We start from the raw sequence: 27,250 nt of genomic DNA, 5'->3' as shown, positions 1-27,250 counted from the left end.
AACGATAAAAATTCGAAAGTTACAATATTTCGGTTGTAACGATGCTCTGATCGTTTAACAGTTCGAACCGTGGGAGTGTCAATATTTGCGCATCCACTTCTACAACGTGAAGGCGAAGTGGGAATCAGAACGGCTATTTAAGGCGTGTGAATAGCGGAATTAGACAGTCTTGTAGCTAGCGGAAGCTAGCGGGTTTCCAGACGGAAACGTAGAATTCATTTTATTTTTTATAAGTATACAACGTAGAGTTCCTTTTTTAGTTTTTATTTATTGTATATATATACTTAATAGATTTATTTTTATTTCAAACCTGTGTTTTACTGAGTCTGTCGCCTCGAAAGAGCTACCCATCACACGGTCATGTAATGAGACATCCAGAGAGGTATAACCTTCTACACCTCATAATACAGGGTAAGATAGCCGGAAGGAGAGGCCCAGGCCGACGAAGAACATCCTGGCTCCGAAATCTCCAGGAATGGTATCAAGAGACCACCGCTAATTTATTTAGAGCCGCCGTAAACAAAGTTATTATTGCCAATATGATTGCCAATATGATCTAGCTGAGATTTGGTACAGTTCGACAACTTATTAATTGCCATAATTTCAAGTACTTATATTACATGTCAAGTTATTAACATTTATAAATTACTATCAAATTAAGCGTTTTTTGCAATTATCTCGGTCAATTGTGTATGTATTTTAAATTAGAAACTCGCAAAATAAACACATTTTTAAGATGTACAACTTTTATTTGAACCATTTTTCTCTAAAATGTATGAGAAAGGTTTTAAAGGCAAAAAATTATTGTTTCATTTTTATGATTGTTAAAAAAAACAGCTAAAGTAACATCAGCTGTACGTCTCCACGGATTTGGTATAACTTAAATATCTTACACATTGGCGCCCAACCGTACTTGTTTTATTCGAGGAATTACGCTCTAGGTTTTTGGTTTGGTGGCAAATAACAAGCTTTAATAAATACTTTCTTATTTATTTTTTTATGTGTTCCTATTATCATTATTTGCAGTTAAGTTTTCATATTTTTGACTATTTTTATATATTTTCACATGTTGGGTTAAAAGTATTACCATTTTTATATATTTCAGCATATATATTTTTATATGTTTTTTTTTGATGGTAGATACTTTTATACTGTTTTAAGTGGTCTGTTTTTTTAACTTACCCAGTTTTTGTGGATAGTGTATTTTAATTACTTTCTTATTTTTTTTAAATTATTTCTTCAAGATGCTACCTAAACATTTAAAGTAAAGACAGATGAATTATCATATGAAATTCTTATTAGGAATGTCTCTGTCCCAAATACAGTAGAGGAAAAATAAAAGATCCTTGCTGGACTTCTTTCTCAGGAAGCCAGTAACCGTAGTTTTTCTGATGTTTCTGTTAATTTATCTTTTGATGTTGATTACCAACAAGCTTTAGCTTTCTTTCGAAAGCACATTTTTTTCCCTGATATATGCATTAGGACTCTTTAACAGAATTTAACTAAGTAGTAACAATCATATTATATTTTATCCTTGCCATACGCTATTTGTTTAATTGTAATTTTGTAAAATGGCAAGGAAGATAAACCTTTCTTTTTGATGTGTCTCTAATGCAAGCTGTTCCTTATATTTTAATTTATTGGCATATCGACAACCTTATTGGCTTTATTGGACTTAACAGTATTGACAACTTTATTGGATATAACAACCTAATCAGGACATACAACCACATGTGACTGCAGCTCTCCAGAAACCACAACTTTTAATTGGAGGACCTAACAGCTAGGACACACAAGCAGCCCATCGAAGCAATAAGTAGCACTTATTAACTGTTAAACTTTGGCAGGTTTAATTATTGTTTTTTTTATTCTTTTTAATAAATATGTTTGGTTAAAATTTGTCTTATTTGCTATCAACTAAGAACTCAGGTTCAATCCCTAGTTTAAGACAAGACGAACTCACCCTTGAGATACTGAGCTGGCAAGGTATAGACGATAAGCTCCCATGGTTGATTGAGGTATTATTTTTACAATAGTACTTCAATTCTCTTTGGTAGTCTTATCGTTACACATTGGCGAAATCAATCAATCATTTTCGAAACATCGAAAACTTGTATAAGATTTTTTTAGCTCATTTTTGTCTTTACTGTCCTAATAATTTGCAGTCATTTGTTAGCAAAAGTATATCCAATCACACACACTACAAACGATGGTGTTCCTTCGAACATCGTTCTTGAGATTTATAAAGAATTATTTGTTGTTTCTCATTGATTTTGATGGAGTTCTTAATTTATTTCAAATTGAAATTTTTTGCTGGCCATTTTCTGTGTAATAGTGGTCTTTCCTGTTATATTTTTAAGTTTGTTGCGTCTGGCTTTGTCGTTTATCACGTCTTTACATACATAATACTTGGAATAAGTACATATCGAAAACAGATAGAGTTGAGCAGTAAATATTAAATTGAAAAACAAATTTGGGTTTTAATTTTCAAACATCTACAAGAAAACAAACAGAATCTATGATGTGGAATGTTATAACCACAACAAACAAGTATCAAGACGATCTCTTAGATTTACACCCCGGAAATATGACATTAAAGGCAAGAGAAGTAAAATTAAATTTGGAAATCAATATTAATATTCATAACCTAATATTGTAGGATAAAACGCTACGATATAATAAATTCACGTATTTAGACGTTTCACAAAATATTAAGGTTGAGGGAACATAATCGATGGGAGTTACTTAATCAATATTTCAGACTCGGTCCGGAATCAAGGAGAAACTAAATAATTAGAATAGTCCAGTAATAAAACATTAGGCCTAAGCTTAGGTTGCTTGTGCGAATTTTAAATGTGACCGTGAACTTACAAATTGTCAAACGCCAACTTGAAGAGCAAAAAAGTTAAGCGCAAATTTATGCCACATATGTGATATATTTAGCGCCCTTTATCAGTTACATTAAAGTATGCATCAGATTATAATTCCTCATACGCAAAAGCATTCAGTTGTACATTTTTATACATAAATGTTCACAAACAAAAGTTATAGCGAAAAATAAAATTTTAAATTTCCACTTTAATACCCTGTACCTTTCTTAATATTAACATTTTATAAAAGGAAGTTGGCTTAAATCGTAATATTTTTATAGTGTAGAATCTACTGTTTCTTTTTGTACAATTACTTAAGGGCCACAATGTACTATGGAATATATCTTGTATTCCCCAATTTAAGTTTTCTTTTCTACTGTATTTATTGTATGTCTTTTTTTATATTTCTTTTAAGTTTTGATACTTATTTAAATTATCTTACAAACATTTCTAATTTTATGTTTCTTATTTGATCTAGACTAGACTGTTTTCTTGTTTTTCTTTCTTGTGATGTTGTTCACATTTAATAAAATGGATATATTAACTCAAGCATAGGCATATGAGAGACGGTGATAATTGAATTAAAATTCTTCCTGTGTGTTCGGTAAGCAAAAGTTAAAGTATTTCCATGTAATCATCAATCACGTTCTCAATGCTGAAATGTAAAGCAAAGTATACCAACTTCTAACACTGTGAATTTTAGTTTTAGTTTGAGCTCATAAAATGCTGAAAACTTTTTCGAGTAAACACTTGATGCTGAACACTGCAAATAATGAACTGTGCCGTGATTTAACAGTTGTGTTAATGATACAGCCAAATGATTAAGATAAATAATTCCCGACAAAGTACGAGTATTGGGGTGTCTCAACAATCACAATCGATCAGTATTGAAACATTTTTTTAATTTTCCATTTATTTACGATCTATAATATAAATTACACTAAATAATTAGTTTATTTATCTACAGGTAGCTCGCATGTAAGCATCCTATGATAATTTTCTGTTGTTTTAAAATTGTGTCGTAAAATCTGTGAGCTTGAGATGTACCAAAAACAGAAAAAACATTTAAGTAAAACAAAAAATAAACATACAAATTATTAAAGAATTAAATCAATTTAAAAATCTTATTGGAAAGACACAGATTGTCATTTTGGCCGGCCATTCACAAAGCTCGTTATTAACTGTTTTGTCATTGGCCTCTCGACGAAAGATTGTTGCGAATTCTCAAATACTATGGTATAATTTCACTATTTGAGAGAGTGAGTCATCGTTTAAAGGCCCAGAAATGCGGAAAGCTGTTTGGAAATCCAGTGACGTACACTTACTTTTATTTTAACGTTAATTATATTTTATTTTTCAAATATTAATGTTCGAAATAGGCCACAATATATTTATTTACAAGTTTTTACTGACGTTTCAATCTCTATATCCAAAGACCGCTTTCAAAGATATAAATGATAGTTATATTTATTTTATTTGTTTATTATTATATATTTTTATAATCTTATATTGTTTATTTTCTTTTTTTTTCTATCTTTAAAAACGGAATAGAGATCGAAACGTCAATGTATTAAACATGTAAATAGATATATTGTGGCTTATGTCCAACCTTCTCCCTAAAAATACAGAATGCCACAAACAAGCAGCTATAGAAAAATAAATATATCTGTCATTTGTATGTTTGAAAACGGTCTCTTTATAGAGATCGAAACGTCCGTAAATTAAACATTTGAATAAATATATTGTGGCTTATTCCCAACATTATTTCTAAAAATACAGAACGACAAGCGAAAAGCCATAGAAAATAAATAGTACTATCATTTGTATAATTGAAAACGGTCTCTGGATATAGAGATCGAAACGTCAATAAATAAACATATGAATAAATATTTTGTGGCTCATTCCCTACATTCCCCTAAAAATACAGAATGCCACAAACAAAAAGCTATAAAAAAGAAGTAATTTTGCAGAAAGTTTACTGATACCAACCGGCTGTCGCGGAAGTTACGCTAAAACGTCTTTTGACGTGACCCGTCCTTAAAGAGTTACACAATGAAATTTTTTAAAACAAATTTTAAGACAGTTTCCACACCACCCCAGAAGTATGTCTTGTGGCGCGATACTTTTTTTAAATGGGTGTTCGCCAATAGCCATATCGTCTTATTAAATAAAATGAACAAAACACTTAAACAGTATAAAACAAAACAAAATAAAATCCTATAAAACAAAATAAAATTCTATAAAAACAAAATAAAAATAATGTTTGATGTGTTTAAACACAAACACTATACACACTTACTATGTTCTTCTTGTTTTTTTTGTTTTTGGTTTTTTTATGCTGATGTTCTTATTAAACTATTAGAAAATATTATTCGCTGTCTAAACCTGAAGATGCAATGCTGCTATCGCTGTCATTATCTTCACCACCTGGTGTAATTATAATTGGCTCTAGTAAAACTTTGATATGAGTGTCAAGTTCCCACATACGATGTTGTTCTTTAATTATGTGGCCTATACATTTAGCCCATTTCTCTGGAGTTACATGGAGGATTGCTTTAATCAAAAGTTTCTTAATTTCGTTTAATTTGAACGTTTTGTTATTGCGTGCTACTTCTCCTTTCACTTGCTCCCAGATAAGTTCAATGGGATTAAGTTCGCAATACTAAGGTGGTAGACGCAGAACTTTGACACCATAATCTTTTGCAGTTTCATCTACAGCATATTTAAGATATTCAATTTTCCTTAACCGTGCAATGTCAAGTAGCTAAATTTTGAGCATTGATTCTTCGTATGCAATCCCCTTTTCAGTAAGCCATTCTTGAATCCTCCCTTTCAATTTCTTTAATAATCACCTGTTTTTTTCGACTCAAATTGAAGAAAACCATCATCAAGAAACCCTGTATCACTTCCTATATGGGTGACGATTAAACGCCGTCCCTTTCCTGATGGAGCTTTTAATCCTGTATATCAGCCTTCTATAAATGCTTCGCGTTTACTTTTGACATTTAAATCTTGCCAAACTTTTCCAACTGTATGACCTTTTCCAACCTTGGTTAATCCAGATTTCATCCAAATAACATATTTTGCGTCCAGTGCTGCGAATTTTGCGTATTTCTTCTAAATATTTTCTTCTCCGCACAATAATTTTATTTTTTTCTAATAGCTTACTTTTTCTGTTGAGTTTTACATATCGAAAGTTCATTTCACGCATGGTCCTGGTTAAGACTCTACGAGATATCTTGGGTAAGGAGTCATCGTTTTCGAGCTCTTGAGAAATATTTTTCAGTGTTGGAATTTCACTCCGAAAATAAAATGAATGAATTTTTCGACGTATAATATTCCTTGTCTCGTCATTAAAAACAATACTTTTCCTACCTCTAGTTTTACCTTTTTCTTGCTTTTTATTTTCCGATGTATTTTTAAGTACACGATAAATACAGCTAACGGTTACTTTTGTTAAACTGCTACAAATGTCGACCGCTTGGCTAACATTTAATTCCATTTTTCTGCCGACAATTCCTTCATAAACGTTTCGTATTATTACCTTCTCTTCGGACGTTAACATTTTCCGTCTCTTTTGCGGCATTTCATTTTTGGAATCAACATCAGAATTTTGCAGTCTTCTCTTGGAACAACTCGGTTTTTCGTCCAACTCCAATAAAACTCAAACCAAATAATCACAGAATATAACTAAAAATTTACTATAAAACGACAAACTATAACACTCGTATTATCAATAACACGTTTTATCAATAACACAAACTTATCGCATAAAATACCCTACCCTCAGAAACGCCAATGTAAATAACCTATTGTTGATGGGCACTCGCTCGACAAAAACTAGTTTTACGGTTTTCTGTGGATCTGAATTGAAACGGGGTTCCGTCGCTAATTCCAAAGTTGCCAAACGATTGAAAAATATTGTTTTAAAATATCGATTTTTATTTTATAAATTTAAATATGTAACGAAACGGAACATATAAATAAAATTTATTTCATTACAATTTTGTGCTTAATTTTTACTATTGAAAAAATCAGGTTTTTTGTATTTTTATGACGGTAATAATCGTTGCGTGGAAGAATACAGGTTTTGTATGACCATAATTACTACTTGTGAACAAGATTTGGCTACACTGTACGACAACTTCTGGTCAAGTCTACTATAGAGAAGCACAAATAAATATACTACTTTATATATTCTGTAATTTCTTATGAGGAAACGCAAATTGCAATCGAGAAAACAGGCAGTTTTCGAGGGCCGCTGTGTACATTTAAATTTGAGGATATTCGGCGTTTAAACTATGATATCACTCTTCTAAATAGAGGGTTTTTACTTTAAGTGTATAAAAGAGCAGCACATCTTCCGATCGGGATCGAGTCGTCATATACTACTAGCCCCGCTAGACCTTGTTGGCCTGGTGTTGCTACCACGCTACTTTGAGTTTTATTATTTATCCAATAACCTAATATCGTCGAAGATGTCGAATAAAAGAAGACTTCATTCATTTTAGAAGATAAACCTTCGAAGCACGAGAACCGGCGTGTCGACTACGAACGCTCCCTGTAAGTAAGACACGGCTTTTTGGAAATAGAAAAGACAGAACTATTTTAAATTGTGTCGAACTGACCAAAGCGTTCTTTGAAACCCGTCACGGTAAAGAGTGAATACAAGCTCCGACAGGGACTTGAAATTGCTTTTCCGATCAGGGTTGAGCTGCGATAACGCTTCGTCACCAGAAACCTTATGCAAATAGTAACTATCGAAAATACTGTTTACGAAAAGTAGTGACATGAAGCGATGGGCAGTAGGAAGAGTCGATACTGCCGGCATTCTTGTGCCTCTCTCGAGGAGAGGAAACGCGGCTACACGAAATGAGAAGGCCGACATCTCTGTGGAACTTATAGGCATATACCACGCAACAGAATACTAACTCACATATTAAGTCATTGTAAGAAAAGGTCATAGTAAGAAAGTTCGAACGGTTAAAGTATTATGATTACCGGTGTCCCCTCACCTACCACAGAGGCCTGGCGAAACTTCTCATACGTAGAGGCCGGAATCCCGTTTAACACTATGAACACGAGGATGGAATCAAAGAATTTAAGATCCTCCTCAAGAGCGGCGGTCGTAGAGTGTCCAGAGAACCTGGAGGACGCTACGTTTGACGTTGGAATTTATGGATCACATTTGTTTATTTATTTAGTGTATGACGTACATAGACACACTACATACTTTTTACTGCTATGATTCAAGAAGATCTATTTCTCCATAAAAAATATTTTTTTGATTAAAATTTTGACTAAAAATGCAAACAATTGGATGAATAATTATAATTTTTTATTATAATTTTTTTCATAGAATGAAAATAGCATAATATGTACTGCTGGCCCATCATGTTCACACCGCGTTATAAATAATTTTCAAAAAATGCAAGTAGAAATAAATGCAATAACAAAATTTCAGAAGATATACAAAAAAGCTATTCGACGAACATTGGTCTACGGGTGATCGCAACAAACGTGTTGCACTAGAGCCTTATAGACTCCGAACCACCTAAAACCACTACAAAAAGGACTTTAGATACGGATAAAGAAAAAGTTCGAAAAGTGACTCACGTTTTTCATTTAAAGGTGAAACGCGCTAGAATTCAAGTTTGTAAAAAATGTTTTATGAACACATTTGATGAGACAAATATGTTTATTAGACTGGCTTTTACAAATAGGGATTCAAATACTTCAGGAAGAATAACTGATGACCAGCGAGGTCGTTATCCTTCTGCTAACCACCATAATGAAGAAACTATTATAATCTTCAGAAAATGTACAAATTATAATGTGAAGAAAATTAATCACCTGTCTCTAGACCTATCTATGAAAGAGAGTTCCATAAAATGAGTGATGTGCTGAAGCTGAGTAATAAACTCAAAGTTACCGAAAACGAAGATGATAAAACTAAAATAAAAGACGAGATAAGTATTCATCACACTGCTGCAGACAATGTATATGTTATGAAGAGCAACGATAGAGAAAAAGCAAAATGTGATAGTACTTTTTTTAACTTGCAGCAGTGTCTCCCAACTTCATACTTAAATTCTTCTGTTGCCTTTTACGAGCGACAGTTATGGACATATAACCTAACTATTCATAAGAATGGAGAAGGAAGTGTAGCATGTTACATGTGGCACAAAGGTGAAGTAGGAAGGGGAGGTAACAATACAGCTACATGTATTTATAAAGAATTATTATTACTGCCACCACATGTTTCCAAAGTAACACTGTACTTGGATACATGCGGTGGCCAGAACAAAAATTCACATGTAGCTATGATGTTTTTAGTAGTAATGCAAAATAACACTAATTTAGAAGTTATTGGCCATAAATTCATGGTAAGTGGACACAGTCATATGGAGTGCGATATTGACCATGGATTGATCGAAAAGCAAAGAAAAAGGTTAAGTGTTCCAATTAGCCATCCGCACGACTGGTGTCAGCTTGTGAGAAGTACAGGAAAGAAAAAGAAATTCAATGTTGTAGACCTTCACCATGGTGATTTCTTAAAATTTTCAGATCTTTTGAAAAATAACTGTCTAATGCGCAAAAAAAGAGGAAATTCTTTCTTTTGGTTTGATGTGAACTGATTTCGTTATACTAGAGAGGGAGAAAAAGGGAATTATTCTTTATAAAACGTCACTTGATGAAAAAGAGGCATTTCTGACGCTAGGTGTACTACGTAGAAGACAAACTAATGATAGGTAGGTTGGTATCCACCAATTTGTATAAAAGCACTCTTGCTATATCAACGCAGAATAAAATATTTTGGATCTTCTTCCTCTGATAAGTCCAGTATTTCACGATTTTTATAAAAATTTAAAGACAACTGATGGTGCTGATGAGATTCCATGCAGATGATGAAGATTCATCTAACGCAGAGTAATACTTTTCTCCATTGGGGCGTAGCAATTGGTCTGGGAAACCGTATTAACATTATCCCCATGTTTTTTTAATAGATATTGCATAAATATGTTTCATTTATTTATTTTTTAATAAACAAGAGCTTTTTTGGGCTAAAAAAAATAGTGTAAGTCATCTGGTACGTGTGGTCCAAATAATATAAGTCACATTTTTTTGTAATTTCCATTTATTTAAAAAAATATATATACTTTGTTCAAGATTAGGATTTACAAAGTAAAACAGGTAAATATAACAATTCTGTGTACTACGATTTAGGAGATATGACAATTAATTAGCTTCAGAACAAAATTATTTATGGTTTTTTGCTTCTCCTGAAAAGTTGACTAAATTGACTAATACTTCTTTTACCGAGCACCCTAGAATTTTTAGATGATACAGATTGAAGATGAAGATATAGATTTATTTTAATTCACACAAAAAACAAAAATATGCTAATACGCTCTAAATTAGGTTTCACAAACAAAAGTTATCAATGATATTAAAAAAAAAACTGAACCAAAGAGCCATATTCATTAAAAACTAATATTTTCTAAGAATTGTAATCTTATGACATAGGTCATGAAAAGTAAACTTTAACATGCTTCAACCAAAGAATGACAAAGTCGGGTTAGTACTGCAAAGTAGAACACCAAAAAACATCATTTTAAACATCTTTGAACAGATGTGTATTAAGTTTAAAGTGATATTCTACATTTCCACTACATCAACCCGTTTTTTAAACATACAAGCTATTTCTGTTGAACTAAGGAATTCAGAAGAGGGCAAAATGGTAATAATATCATTCACTTCAACCGAAAATTTATCACGTTCGACCAGTTTGAAGGCCTTCTTTACTTCATCCGTAGATTTATATCCTACTACGTCTAAGTATTTTTCATTGGCTTTTTGAATTTAAGTATTGCTTCTTCCTTCTTCGTCCGAATACCTTTACTAATAGAAAAACTTCTTCTTTAATGTCATCCTTGTTAGAGGAAAAATATTCAACCCTATCAATATTGCCAGACTCATCCAAGTTAGACGTTTCACATTCTGTTTCGTTATCACTTGGTGGCTCTTTTTCACACTTAGTTTGGTTCGCTTAATATTTCGCCTGGATGGTGCAGTTAAATATCTTTTCTCCTTTAGATAATGTACCAAAGGTTGTCGATTTGGCCCTCTATTTCCTCATCTTCTCTTCTTCTTCTTCGTGTGCTATATCAGAATTATCCGACGTTGGCGATCACCATTGCGAATGCTTCTCGATCTTCTCATCTTCTCTAAGCAACTTATTTAAAACTTTCTCGGGGAAGAAAGGGTAAATAATTCCCGTGGCTTCAAAGGAGAAAACAATAATTCGTTTTATAGCGCTGTTTTCGTCAGCTGTTTTTTGTCCATGTGCTGAAGGGTAGTGTTTAACAAGTTTGGAAAATCTTTCTTATCTATTGTGGATAATGTGGGGTGACAGTTTTTCCAATCACTAAGAGTTTTCCTCCAAACCATCTGAAAGGGACGGAAAAAACCGACATCAAGTGGTTGGGTCAAATGTGTTGTTGAGTTTTTGACCAAACATATAAGACCCACATGTTTGTTCGCATAAAGATATCACCTCATCGGTAAAATGTGAGGAAAGGTTATCTCCTTTGATGATTTTTCGCCCTTCAAGACGTTCTGAATGTAATAAAAAGGTCAAAGTAAACCAATCTGTAAATATCTATGAATCTATGCATTCATGATCGGTGCGATTATATCAAGAACCTACATAGCAGCATCTGTCAGTACAGCAAGTTAATCCTCTTGGACTATTTTCAGTCCATTGTAACCACATTTTTTCTGCTTTATAAATTATATATAGTGGTTGCAGCAATCCTGAAGCCGAAGCACATATCACTATAGTCATTGCTGCTTTAGTAAAATTAAAAATCCGTTCGGGATATTTGGTGGCGCGTTGAAATATTATTTTCTTATTTCCGGGGCTATCTTGTACATTGGTCTCGTCGTAATTTAATATGTTATTGGGTGGAATATTTTCTAATTATCTACGCAGACTCTCGATGTAGCCAACTAAAGTTTTATTGAAATTTTAGCTCTAGGTTTTTCAATATTGGTCGCCACTTTTTGGGTAATTTCTCCTTTTTACTGTCTCATTAATGAATATACCCAATCAGTTCCAGGTAAATTGTTTTTAAAAAGAGGAACTTGTCGACCCTGGGCATCTAAAATGCTTTTGGCTAAATATTTTATATCTCGCAAGTCAAAGGGAAATCCCCACTCGCCGCATATTGCAGCACGCTGTATAATGGTTTTTTCTTCGTTCGCGGAAAATACAGTCTCCCCACTATTCTTCGGCAGCGCGCCGTAAAGGATATACTTCCTCAAGAACATTCTGGAGGGCATTTTCCACCCTTACGTCGTCATAGTCCTTATATGGACGAGCAGCAAGTTTTCTTATATAATTTCGAACCATTTTTTCTGAAAAGAAAGCACTAATTTAAGATTTATTTAGAGAAATCCCCACATACACACAGACCTGATCGAATTACCCCATTGTGAATTTTTAAATTTCCCGCGTAAATTATGATACCCTGAAAAATATCGCGATTACATGTGTTGGCAGAGAAAATGTAACTATTAAGATAATTAGCTAAAACACATATTTTTTGAAGTTTTTTTCAGACACCGGAAAGTTAGGAAGCTAAAGAAACTTATCAAAAATATAACCATAATTAAAACAAGCTTTTTTCTCAAATTCAGCATTCTGGTCAATGCCTATGAGAATACAAGATAAGGAAAAAATGCCACTTATTGTAACACAAGAGAGCTATCCTAATGTTATCCAAAAGTTTTGATGGACATAAAATGCATTTATCAAAATTATTAGAAGCAATATAAAATGAAGGATTCAGACTAAAATTGTCTAAATGCACTATTGCGAAAAACTCTGTAAAATATTTAGGTCACATAATAAAAAATAAATCCATCAAGCCTGTAGGAGATTATCTAATTGCTGAGAAAAAGTTTCCTGTTCCACAAACAGGAAAGAATGTACATTAATTATCGTGGAAAATAAATTATTATCATATGTTTATTCAAGATATTGCTATCATTTTTGACCCACTACACAACTTATTAAGAAAATATGTGGAATTCATCTGGTCGAACGAATGTCAAGAATCTTTTAATAAAATAGTCATTACGTTATTCGGAACCAACAAAACAAATTCTTAGTATACTCAGATCACAAACCTTTAGAAAATTTAAACATAAAAGCTAGAACTGATGAATAATTAACTTAACATTCTACTTATCTCCATATAATTCTAAAGTATAATCAAGGAAAATATACCCAAGAAGCAGACTGTTTAAGCAGAAATTCATTTCTAGAATCTCACAAAAATACAGATAAAATATTAAAAGTAGTAAACTTAATCAATCTGGAAGATATAAAAAATAATCAAGGCTCAAATACTGATCTACAAAATATTAAGAATAAATACAGTTTCAGGAATGACATATATTATAAAAAGTCTCTATAAAAAAAGATAAGACAAAATTATTTTACCAGAAGATTTAAGTATAACCATAATTAAAAATATAGATACACAATACTTACTGCCACTTAGAAAAAAACAGAGATGTTAACACAATCACAGGAGAAGATTGGTAAGTTCAATTATAATCTTGTTTTTTATGCTATAAAGAACTATTATTTTTTATTAGTATCGAATTGTCGTTGATGAAGGTTTTCTTTGATAAAAATAGAAATAAAATGTCATAATTATTTAGAAAATATCTATTAAAGACTGGGTAACGGTTTTTGCTACCTTTCGAAACAGATTTGCTTGCTCCTTGTTTAACAAAGCGAAAATAACCTTTTGATCTTCCGTATAACTTTACCTTAATAATTACAAATCCCGCCTTTATTTTAATACCAACCTTACAGGTAATTAATTATATTTCTTATCACAAGGGTGACAAAACTCTTTGTGTAATTATTATACACTGCTTCTCGTATAAATACCTTTGAAATATTACCTTATATCATCAAAATCACTGCCTAAACATTTTTTCTTTTTCTTTTTAAGTCGTGGCACAAATATTAACGAAAAATCTTTAATGAAGGAAGATACTAAGAAAGGGACATTTTAAAATTCAATATAATAATGTATTTCTAAAGTGGAACGAAAATATTAATTTTTTTTGTAAAATAATATGTTTGTATGTGGTAGTGGCGGTTCATGATATTTGAATTTGGCTGCGCAAAAACTAATCCAAAATGTTATTGAGTAAAAATATCTATTAAGGCAAAATAATTTCTAAAGATGATCAGAATGTGAAATAAATTTAAACATGGTGTCGATGATTATGGATTTATCCAAAAGGGAACATACTGAATCCTAATTCGGAATGGTGACCACATCTGGGTCAAGCCAAAGTTACTAGCCAACTGAGTTAGAAGACCAGGAGGTAATATCAAATTAAGCTGCCATGATGTCAAAAAGTCAAGACATGATTGATAATTATTTTGTCATCATTATCATAATTGGCTCGACAATCTTTTGTGGATTTTGACGTACTCACAAAGAAGTCGTTACTCCTGTCGATTCCTAGAAACTTCCCTCCATCTCCTGATCTTTAGAATCTTAAGTTCTTCTTCCACATCATCATTCTATCTCCTAAGTGGTCGTCCTTTACTTATGCCCTCTGGTTTAAGAATGTTAATCTCTTCGTGTACTCATTAGTTATTTTTGGGCATCAATAAAAAATTACACACCCAATTGTGGGTTGTGGTTAATAAATAATCTATAAACTTTAAAATTTTGTTTAAATTTAAGATAGTAATATGATATTTTGTTTAAATTACATTGTGAAATTACATATATTAGTATAAAGTCGCAATAATTAAAGAAAGAACAGGTAATATAGATATAATTCAATTTTAAGATAATAATGTGTGGGGTTGGCCAAAGGTTGCAAACCAAGGCCAAAAACCAAAAAAAAACATGTATCTTTTGCCTCATTTGTGTTACCAGAAATTTATTTTGTTTTAATTATTTTTGTAGTTCAATAAATATTTAAACATATACACATAAACTTGTATCTCTATTTTTAACTAAGTTTTGGGTGGCCAAAAGTGGGGAAACTGTATTGCCAAATGACGAAACAGATGGCCAGAAGCAGCGATTTTTGTGGTTCAAAATATAAAACGTTATAATATTGTTATTATGAATTGAATCGTTATGATCAGAGTTAATCTCCTAGTAGAGCTGATTTGAAAGTAAAATTGGCATTCGGCGGAAAGATTTTATTCGAATCCTACATGTTTCTCAATAGAAAAATAATAAAAAAAAGTTCTTTAAGTGGTGCTTCTACTCTAAGCGTGTTGGATTTATAAGAACACATTAAGTTATTGAAAGACCGGTTTGTAAGGATGGTTGCCTAGATCTAGTACATATAATTCTAGATGCTTAGAAAATTTGATTGTGGGGTGTTTTTGGAAAAGCTTTCAAAGTACAATTATATATATATATATATATATATATATATATATATATATATATATATATATATATATATTGAAAAAGTTGTATTTTATTAATTTTATTTTTATTTATAATAAATGTTGTAATTTTTAAAATCTGTGGTTCGTTGTTTAATTTAATATATACCTCAGCTAGCTCAATTATGTGTTCTAAGCAATCTGTCACTGTGTGACGTCGACTCTGTAGTCTCCTGGTAGAGTTCAAAAGAAATTAAACCAAAATTTACTTTAGACCTTTGATAAATTAACCCAAATGAAGCACGTTATTTATTAATATTGAACAAATTTAATATAAACAATAAAATTCGTCTGCAACTTGGGTTGCCTTTAAAAATTTACAAAAATAGGAATCATATAAATCTTAATGTGGTTTAGAGTCGTGAAAATAAAAATTTATTACAAAATGTGGAGACTCTATACAAGTACCTAAAAACTAAATAAATATTGCAACTTTATAAAGTGTTTAAATGAACTATAAAGAAAAGAAAATGAACACTTTATTCCGCTGACTTTTAACTTGCATTCAAATATAATCAAAATTTCAAATGATCCCCAAAATTATTATCCAACCTTACTTTAAAACAGTTCTGATTTATTTAAAGAAAACTAACTACTCGCAAAATAATTGGTGAAACTGGAATATCAATCCTCTCTTCGGAAGTTAAGGTACGTACTATTCTATTTTTAATTTAATGATCATTAATATTTTCAATTTTTTTAAGGCCTATCGCAATTATGTTAATTCATGAATTTTAATTTTCTCAATTTAAATGACATTTCTGTACTCCAATAATAATTTATAAGTTAAATTGTTTCTCTTACTCTCTGGAACAAATTCTGGATATCTCTGCTGTGGAAACTGTGGAAAAACTAAAATTCTCTTTAGACGAGTTAAAAAAACACTCCCGACCTATTCCACAATTTCAGGACTCTCCTTTCAAAATTTCTTGTCGGCCTCCCCCAAAATCTATCATTCGTTGCTAACAGCAACCAACGTTCTTTTTTCTTTTCGTCTTCTATTTTTTTTTTAAACCATAAAACTGTCCTGTTCTGACACATTTGTCAATCCACATTAATTTCTCATAATCACTTTAATCACATCTAATTTGGGAATTTATAAAAAAAAATGTTCAGATATAAAACTTATTCTATTACAATGCTAATACAATTTATTCTTTTCATCTCCACATCATTGTAATTTCTTATTTAACAAAACCCCTATTAATTTAGCTCCCATAGACTTGCTTGACAGTTTATTTTCTGACGTTTTCAAAATTTCTATGTTTAAATATTTTTTAAGAATTCTTCTTTTTTTGTTCTTTTTAAGGTTTAGACGATTCACCTATACACTAGGCAACTATACTATTCAGAAATTATTAACACTATACCAGGTAAGTCAAAATTAATTTATTTAACAATTTACTAATCTTTTTCTCTCTTTTATTTCAGAGTCGAACCCACATTGTGATGGCTTCATGAAATTCATGAACAACAAACTCATATAAAAATCCATTTAAGTTGTATCCTTTTTAACATATTGAAATCATTTCAATATATATATATATATATATATATATATATATATATATATATATATATATATATATATATATATATATATGGATACTGGAATGGAGAGAATAAAACACCTCTTTACTTGTGCAACACAAAATGACAACTACTTTATTGTTATGTCAAGATAGCCAACCTGATTTACATAGTGTTTGGGGATCAGGATAGCCAACATTTCAATAGGTATACCACGAAATGGTGAGTGGATAAGATATACATATGAAGGTAGGTATACAATGATATAAAGGTATTATAGATGGATATAATTGAAAAGTGAAGATCATATGTAGTAAGGTTATCTAACTAAGTAATTATAAAAAAATAAAATTAGGTATAATAATGTTGGACCTTTAAGGATTATTTTTATGAGCCTTTTGGGACGATTTTCACATTTGGTCCCATTGAAGATAGCTATAATTGAGCTGTCAATTAAAGTTCATAGAACGAAATGTTGGCGTTTAACTGTGTTGCCATGCTTTTTAATAAATCGGGAAAGAGCATGTGATTTATAATTAATAAAAATCCAATAGAACGTTAACAAACTAAAAGTAAAAAAGAAATTCTTTCAAAAAATAATAAGAATAGTATTCAGGTACTTTCCACAGACATCTGGTGACCATCTGTAACAATCTGGCAACTGGTAGTTTGAGGATTGCCAAATCTATCAGCTTATTATCAAAGGCAAATGCCAAAAAAATGTTGTAATAATTAACTGCAATTAATATGAGAAGAAACGAGTATTTATTCGTTCGTGTTGTATATAAAAAAATAAAAAAAATTGCACAATTCATATAATACTATAATAAAAATGTATTTTTGAAAGCTTCTCTATTTGTAATTGAAGCCTGCAACATAGACATTATAAAGACATGACAACACAGTCAAACGTCAAACATTTGTTCTGTGAATTTAATTGACAGCTGCTTTGTAGCTATCTTCAATGGGACCAAATGTGAAAATCGTCCGCCTTTTGTATCATAATTAAACATTAGTTTTAAGATATGATGAAAAGGTAAAAAGTTAGAACAAAAGAGTATAGAAAAAATGTTACTTACTTTACTCCCAAATATTAGACACAGAAGCAGTGTTACTGTCAGCTGGGTATGACAGAAGAATATAATGTACATTAAATCAGGATTAGCGGGTTTCTGCAAGAACAACCTGTAACAGAAAATCATTTGTAAATCAAAAGTTCAGAAAACATTTTACCTATAACAAGTAAATTACGATTTTTGATTTATTTTGCCATGTTTATCTTAAAAACACAATTAGTTGACTAATACAAGTTTTGGATTCAATTATGTTGCTAATTGCTTCATAGTTTTCACAGTCTCAACAGTCTTTTAAATTATTTATTTTTAAGATAGACAAATGACTTTTTTCCGATTTTCATATAATGCCGAAGTTTGGCTCAAACAAAAACTGTTATAAATTACAAAACTTTGGATTCAATGCAGTTTTTCTTTGAAGATTCACATACATCCTCACGCAGAGCTGCACAAATACATTTTTGTGGGTGGTTTTGCAATCGTCTGTCGTATTTTTGGGAGTAACTGACAATTTCTTCTTTGACAGTTTTCATTTAAAGGTCGTAATTAATGTAATTGTTGGACAAGTACCACGGTGCATTTGTGATAATGCCGAAGGTCTTCGATTGGAATTTCTCCAGAATATCGATATTGGACCTCGATGCAGATCCCCACAGTTGGATTCCATAGTTCCATATTGGCTTTTTCACTAACACCAGAATTTTATTGTACAAATTCAGTTGTAATCTTTTTCCTATGGCTTAAACAACGTGTCACTCAACACAAAAGTGACTGTAACATAAGAAAAAAAACTCTTGTGCCTTATATCACCACTTGAAGACAGGACGTAACTTTGACTTTAATAATGAAAAATTTTGGAACAAGTTGATAATTATAAAAATCGACTTTTACTTGAAATGGTACACATTAACAAAACTCCTGAATTTATCAATTATAAGACTGACACCAACAATTTAAGTAATATCTAAGGCAACATACTAAACAATATATGATATGATAGATCTTATACTATAAAATATAATGTATTGCGTTTACTATAACTCCTAAATAAATTAAGATCAAACAAATGTCATTTAGATATGTTAACAAAATTTAAATTTTTACTCTTTTATACAGGGTGGTCCTTAAGTAATTATACAAAAAGAAACAGTAGATTCTACACTTTAAAATATTACGATTTAAGCCAAATTGCTTTAATAAAATGTTGATATTAAGAAAGATACAATAAATTGCAAAATTAAAATTTTATTTTTCGCTATAACTTTCATGTTTGTAAACATTTATGCATAAAAATTTACAACTGGGTACTTTTAAATATCAGAAATTATAATTTGATGCACACTTTCATGTAACTAATAGAGGGCACCACTTATCCCACATATGTGGTATAAATTTGCACTTAACTTTTTTGCTCTTTAAGTTACCTGTATTTGAGATAAAAAATATTAAAGATACAATATTTTAACAAAAAAAAGGTATACTTGTTAATAACTTCAAAACTCAACAGTTTTCGAGATAATCGTATTTTAAAAATCAGCTGCATAATTCTAATCTAAGGCAATTACTCCAAGCAACGAAGAAAAAATAGACAAAAACAATAATACTTCTGAATTTTGCTATAAAATACCTTTAACTAAAGTTAATAATTAACAAAATATTAAATAAAATAAATATATCAGCAGGATAATTAATAATAGGATTTGACAAAATAACAGAATAATAGAATTTTACATCAAACATTTTATCTATAGGTATTCAGTGCTTTACCGCACAAATATCAAATTAAGAATTATTGTGCAGCTGACTTATAAAATGCATTTATCTCGAAAACGGTTGAATTTTCAGGTTACTAACAAGTATAACTTTTCTTTGTAAAAATAATGTATCCTTAATATTTTTTAACAGAAATAGAGCTAACTTAAAGAGCAAAAAAGTTAAGCGCAAATTTATGCCACACATAAGGCATATGTGGCGCCCTCTATTAGTTACATTAAAGTAAGTATAAAATTATAATTTATCCTACTCAAAAGCATCCAACTGTAAATTTTTGTCCAAAAATATTTACAAACGTAAAAAATATAGCGAAAAATAAAATTTTAAATTTCCACTTTAACACCCTGTATCTTTCTTAATATCAACATTTGATTAAAGCAAGTTGGCTTAAATCGTAATATTTTAAAGTGCAGAATCTAGTTATAGTATAGTTGTATATATAATATAGTTGTTCCTATAGCGATCAAATGCACTTAATTAAAAATAAAATTTAAAGATTCTCTAAATTCAAGGACAAAGCGTAAGGATTTGCTGCTTAGGGTAATTACGCGATTTATATGGACGCTAATTTATTTTAGGGATGATTACTGGAGCGTGGAGGATTTAACATAGACGTTAGGCCTCTTTGTATTTTCTTTTTCGTTTTTTCATCATCATACTAAAATTTTAAGGAGAAAAATACGAACAACCAACCCATGTCTTCTAAGAAGCTAAGAGTTCGTTAATTAATAAACCTCTAAATCTTATAATGTTATACAAGTTAGCTGTTACGAGGGTTTTTCTAAAAACTTTTAGTAGGATGCCATGTTTTACAAATAGAATTAGAAAACCGCTGGGTTATCTCTAATGTGCCATCTAGTATTTTGTTTGATTGTTAGACTATTATTAGAAATTTTTGATTTTGAGGTTATGTATTTAAACTTAATCTGATATTAAGGGAGAATTAAAACTCAAGTTATGTGTGCAAAGTTGAGAACATATTTTAATAAGTTTCTTTACAAAAGGAAGTTGGGAACGAGATATAATAAGCAAACCGATTCGTAGAATACCTAGAACACACTATTTAGGCCAACGGTGGTTGAAGATTTCCAAGACTGGACTAATCCAGAACAGAAAGATATAGTTATTAGTCTTATTAGACCTTCTCCAAAAGAAATTTCCACCGAAATCAAAACAAACATAAATCCTAAAAATTCCTCTGGATTTGATATTATCATCAAAGAGATATTAAACTACAAATTTTTATTTCAAATTCTTTATAAAAGGTATATACTAAAATACCCAAACGGGCTATATCACAAATACATTACAGAACGTTTTCGGAATGTAAATTCCATCATCAGTGTAACGGAGTATACATGCTATGAGCCACTAAAATATATGAGTGAAAACCCTTTAAATGTTATTAATTTATAGATATGTTACATTATATATTATTACAAATTAGGATGTTCAAGTTACCGTTGGAATTGGTAACATGGCGACGTATGGCTCTACATACTACATAGGTTACATGCAACGACGTATAATATATAGACTCTATATATAGGAAGTAGCTATTTTAGGAATTGTTAAACAATTTTGCATATTATGGGTCTATAAAACAGGGAATTTATGGACAATGGATTAATAGGAAATAGTGGATATTCAGTTTTTAACTACCATTGTAGAATCTTCAGACAGCAGTCCTAAGTGCTGTATAATATATCACAGATTGCGTCAAGAATTTTGAATGACAGAGCTTTTGGTATTTTAAAGAGATTTACCATTTTAACATGTAGAATGAGATCCAAGTTACCTTTTGTTTAAAGAATAATACCTATCATATTGTTCAGTTTTACATAACATTGTAGTTTATAGAGAAAACATGGAAATACTGGCAAATGAGGGTGCTATTGATATTTGAGTGTAGTACTTTTGATTAAAAACTTTTCATTTATAAACACTAATCTATGTCATTAGAATTTCAAAAATTAAACCTTAGTTTTATTTTGTTAACCTGTTTATATTGTTAATCCTTTATGTTGGATATCTGTTAAATGGAATACCTAAGTACTATATTCTACAATATCTGAAACATGATATTTGTGCATAAAAATTTAATGAAATTTGATACACCTTATATATCTGTAATGCAAATGTCAGATATATTAACTTTAATAAATCAGTTACAAATATATTCTATGTATGATCTGTGATTATTAAACACTTTAAAATTATTTAGAAATTACTTATATTTAAATTTATTTTTACAAACTTGTAATATCACAAGCTTCAATAAAAATGTTCTTTCTAAAATTGATTTGGGTTAAAACATTAATAATCTATATCTGAGTATAAACTTTTATTTGGGATCAATTCAGGTGAGTGGTCCATAAAAAATAATTTAAATAAAGAGACTGGTTATATCCTTACAAAACGACAATATTTTGTTAAACCATCGAAATAAGGGCAGATATTGTAAAAACAGATGAAGAAGCTGTAACATCTGTTTTGCATTTACTTTTACTTAATAGCTGAGACTCTGACCGAGAGTTGATCTTTTCACAAATAAAACCTTTTTTCATTGATGAACTAGTTAGAGATATTGCGACGTTGTCAATTTTTTGACAGCAGTCCGAGATTTGCAGAAAAAGCTAGAAGTGTGAAAAAAATTATGAAGAAAAATATGCGATATTTTCGTTGGATATGAATCAAAGTAATAATAGCGATTGTATGTAGATATGCCTCGAGAAAAGTGACAATCGAAGGATTACATAAGGTAAGAGAGAAAGAGAGATAGAGAGAGAGACAGAGAGAGAGAGAGAGAGAAACAAGAAGATATAGATTTAGATTTTTTTATGTAGGCATCTTTTATTTTTCCTTTAGCGTTTAATATCTCTTCATTGCTTTTTAAGTGCATCATCATCATTATGCAACCTCTTCTGTCTACTGCTGGACATAGGTCTCCCCCATTTTTTGCCAATCTTCATGGTTCTGTGCTTCTTGTTGCCATTTCTTGGATATTCGTCTAATGTCGTCCATCCAGCGTGTTGGTGGTCGTCCTCTGCTGCGTTTGTCTTCTCGTGGGCGCCAGTCAATTAGTTTTCTGGTCCATCTTGTGTCTTTCAGTCTCACTATGTGACCTGCCCAATTCCATTTCAGCTTGGCTATACGTTCGACGACATCACTGATACCTGTTCTTTTCCTTAAGTCTTGATTTCTTATTTTGTCTTTTTTTGTCACGCCGAGAATTGATCTTTCCATGCGCTTTTGTGCCACTCGCATTTTTAGTGCTGTTGTTTTTGTGAGCGTGAGAGTTTCTGCTCCGTATGTCATAATAGAAAGGACGCTTAATTTAATGTTTTAAGTTAACTATAATTTAAACAATATTTAAATATGATTTAAACAATAACAATTTTAATTCCAAATTTTTTGTTTTTTGTTTTGTTATATGGACCTAGAATTGAAATTTTGTTTATTTATTTTTTTATAATACAGTTTTTTTCTTTATTAGTTATTTTAACTGTATAAACAGAAGTATATTCAAATTTATTTTTGAAGAATTAAAATTATTTGTAGACACTGTAAAAATATACAAAATGTGGCAACCAAGTAAAATATAAAATAGTCAACGCAGTTGACTATTGACAAGACACTGTCGTTTCGTTTTGGTGAGATTCGAAAACTTTAACGCACACCTTTCCTGTTCTGTCTCTTTTTATTGTATCTTGTATCAAATCGCACTATTGCAGTGAATTGCATTGCTCGGGAACACTTGGGGTGTTACGACGGTGTTACTGTGTCATGACACTTTATTGTCGCGATGTCAATACACATGACGCACCGTAAAGTATCAGCAAAAAAGTGTCATACCACACAGTGTTACACATGACTACAAAGTCCCCAATATCTTCAATGTGTTGAAGATTATTTCGAGCTCTGTCTACTATCATGATCTTTGTCTTACTCCTATTTAGCTTTAGTCCATATGTTTTGCTTTTCTCCTCCAGACATCTCATTATGTGTTCCATTTCTTCTTGATTTGCCGCGATTATTAACGTGTCATCATCATATCTCAAGTAACTGATTTTTAGACCTCCTGCTGATATTCCACCCTTCTTATTAGTTATTTGTTATGCTGAACCTTTAAATGATTCCAAGAAACCTTCAAAATTGAAGCGGCACTTGGAATTGAAGCTCCAGGAATACAGTGGTAAGTCAATAGATTTTTTTTATAAAGAAAAAGAAATAATTAATAGCTATCAAAAGACTGTCTCAATTTTTCTCAATATTGCCGAGAATTTAATAGTTCCAGCAGTAATGAAAATGGTAACATCTCGGATATGTGATAAAAAGCAGGAAAAGCAAGTGAATTCGCTGGCTCTATTAAATAAACACAGTGAAGCGTAGGGTTGTGGAGATGGCAGATAATATTGTAGAAACTATTATAGGTCACATAAAAGTAGTGTAACTATTTTTCCTTGCAAGTTGATGAAAGTACAGACATATCAGATAATTGTAATCTAATGTGTTGTGTAAAATTCGATTTTGTAAATACTATTCACGAAGAATTTCTATTTTGTAAACCTCTGTCAACAAGAACAACGGCTGAAGAAATATTTAATCTAATTAATATATTAATGACAATGAAATTAAATGGAATAAATGTGTGGCAGTAAGTAGCGATGGAACACGGGCAATGGCAAGCGCTCGTACCTGAATTCTCCAAGGATCAAAGCCGTAGCACCAGAATGCATTGTAGCATCTACAGAGAGGCATTAGCTGTCAAAAAAGTCACTGCTTTTAACCGAATCTATGCAAGAGTATGTAAAATTTATAAACTTCATGAAATCTCGCCCACTAAACTCAAGAGTATTCTCTGCTTTGTGCAAAGAAATAGGAAGTGAACATGAACATCTTCTTTTACAATGCGAAGTGCGTTGGCTATCAAAAGGGAATGTTTTTAAAAGACTTATTGAATTGATGGAAGAAATTTCAACATTCTTAGAACAACATCCACCAACGGCTAGAGATGCAATATTTCAATTTAAAAACAGTTTTCATGATGTCAATTGGTTAATCAAGGTAGCTTATCTTTGTGATATGTGTGAATTCTTGAACAATTTTAATAGGACATTACAAGGTAGCAATGTAACTGTATTTAAATTACAGAAGAAGTTGGAAGCTGCAGCAAAAAAACTTAATTTGTGGGCACGTCGCGCGGAAGCAGGAAATTACAAAACTAACAGGACTATAAAAAGAGTATAACGTGAATTCACTCCCGGATAAAATTTTAGCGGCTTTCAAGGATAATCTGCTAGGACTGGAGACAAATCTGAATGAATATTTTCCCCCCATCCACAGCAACAAAGCATGGATGAGGAATCCATTTACAATGGACGTAGACTCCGAGACAGCACTTCCGGATTTAGATATTGAGTCAGTAATTGAACTATCTTGTGATAGGGCACTCAAAGACATATTTGACAAAATACCACTGATAGATTTTTGGTTGTCTTGCCGCCAGGAGTACCCAGTTTAAGCAGAAAAACCGATAAAGTTTCTAATTGCTTTTGTTACGACCTATAAGCGTGAGGCAGGGTTCTCAACATTGATTTTTCTCAAAAATAAATATGGGAGCCGTTTGAAAATCCAACCGGACCTGAGGATAAAATTAACATCTTTTCCTCCAAACGTGAAGTTTTTAGTTAACTAGAAACAACTGCCTACTTCTCATTAATAAAGTGTTTGATTTTTATTTTGTTTCATTACATTTTGGTTTGAGCTAATGATTCTTTATTAAAATATATAAATATTTAAATATGTTTTCTTGTAAACACACACCAGGGTATGCAAAAAAATTAGTGGGTCACGAAGGATAAGCACAAAAATAACCGGGCCCCGGAAAGATAACCTTGGAAAATGCTGCTATAGAACAAAATAGCATGAAACTGCACGATTCCGAATCATTTTGAGTACATTTCTAAATATTCAGTACTTTGGAAATATATTTTGGGACATACAGATTGAACGAATTTAAAACGGAACATACAATTTAATATATGTCTGTTTGAACTGCATTTGAAATAGTGGACCAATATAAAACTTGGACAAAAATAAATCCATACCCGATGATAGACATTGTATAAAATATCGTTCAACTATCTGTCTCCTTTAAAGGAAAGAGGAGCTTGCCTAATAGTCGGAGAGATAGAGCCCAAATTTTGGAATGATCAGTAATATGACATTTCTCTATTGGAATATATTCATTGTAACTGGGTTAAGACTTTGCCTTACAGGCGGACGCCCCTCGTGGTACAGGGGGTGGCTATACAGGGATGAAGTTGTCATTTTTTTCGGAAAAATTAACGATCGATAATATGGCTGAAAATTTGCCCAGAGTAAAATCTTGGTATAACTAGACAAAATCCCAAAGGGCGGACGCGAGAGTCGATACATAAGAGGTGGCGGATAGAGGTGAAATTGCAATTTTTTGGGGAAAAATTAACGATAAGTAATATGTCCGCCATTTTCATGGCTCATTATTTAGCCCCTAAAACCTCTAAATCCAAAAGAGCGGACAGCTGGGTTGGTACAGAGAGCCATAAAACAGGGTCAAATGTACCACTTGCCTGCGCATTTTAGGTCTCGGTAACAATTTTCAAACTGATTTTATTATGATATTTTTATACCGATTGATTTGAAAATTTGTATGCTCACTTCTGTTACTATTCTGAAAAACGTCAAGTAGAGTTTTCCTCAAAATTTTCCAAAAAAATTTCCGTAAATGAAAATTTTCGTAATTTTTTGAGGTAAAATCTAATTTGTAGAATCCTTTCGATTTTCTGTCAGTTATACCATGATTTTTTTCCAAAAATTTTCAAACGATTTTTCCGATAAGAAAAAAAAATTTAGAAAAACTTTAAAAATTTCGTCATTTTTCTCACTCTCATTGATGTCATCACATTCATCATCTTCGTCACTTTCACTTTCAATAATATCACATTCATTATCTGCTTCATTTTCAATCACTACTTCTCGAACTGATTCTGGCATCTGAGGTCCACTAAACCATTTGAATTTATATGTTTCATCTTCAAACTCCCAACCATGTTCTTCAACAATCAATTCTGTTGGTACTTTTTTATGAGCATTTGTCCAAATATTTGAAATATAATGGGCTTGCAGTAGATGTTGGTGTAATTCATCTTGACATGGTGGTAAGCTTGAAGCATCGAAATGTTTTTTTTTAAAAAGGCTCGTTTACATCATGCAACTTATACTGCCGGTTAAATAGTGAAAATCTGACATCGTTTACTTTTCTTTTTGGAATTGTTCTCGTCAGTCCTGTTCCATATAAGTCACATATGAAAGTTTCTAAGGTTTCAAAAACTTCATTACAATCGAAGTCAGTTTCACCAAGTTGGATAAAAGCATCTTGATACTTATTACATTTAGCGCATGCGTCTAGAATTACTGATCTAAATGGAACGCGCATCATTATTATTTTAATA

At 31.4% G+C, this 27,250-nt stretch overlaps 1 protein-coding gene across 2 annotated transcripts in view; it reads right to left on the bottom strand.

Annotated features, from left to right (window-relative positions):
* The window catches only part of LOC140452001 (probable G-protein coupled receptor CG31760), a 1,472,120-nt gene that overhangs the window by 8,768 nt on the left and 1,436,102 nt on the right, over positions 1-27,250 (bottom strand). For both annotated transcript variants that reach the window (XM_072546009.1, XM_072546010.1), the window contains exon 10: positions 17,988-18,093. In XM_072546009.1, coding sequence (XP_072402110.1) covers positions 17,988-18,093 — 106 coding nt within the window. The remainder of the gene's footprint in view (positions 1-17,987; positions 18,094-27,250) is intronic.

Source organism: Diabrotica undecimpunctata, chromosome 10, assembly GCF_040954645.1.
Source record: "Diabrotica undecimpunctata isolate CICGRU chromosome 10, icDiaUnde3, whole genome shotgun sequence".
Classification (NCBI taxonomy): Eukaryota; Metazoa; Arthropoda; class Insecta; order Coleoptera; family Chrysomelidae; genus Diabrotica; species Diabrotica undecimpunctata.
This window is presented reverse-complemented; position numbering and strand designations above follow the sequence as displayed.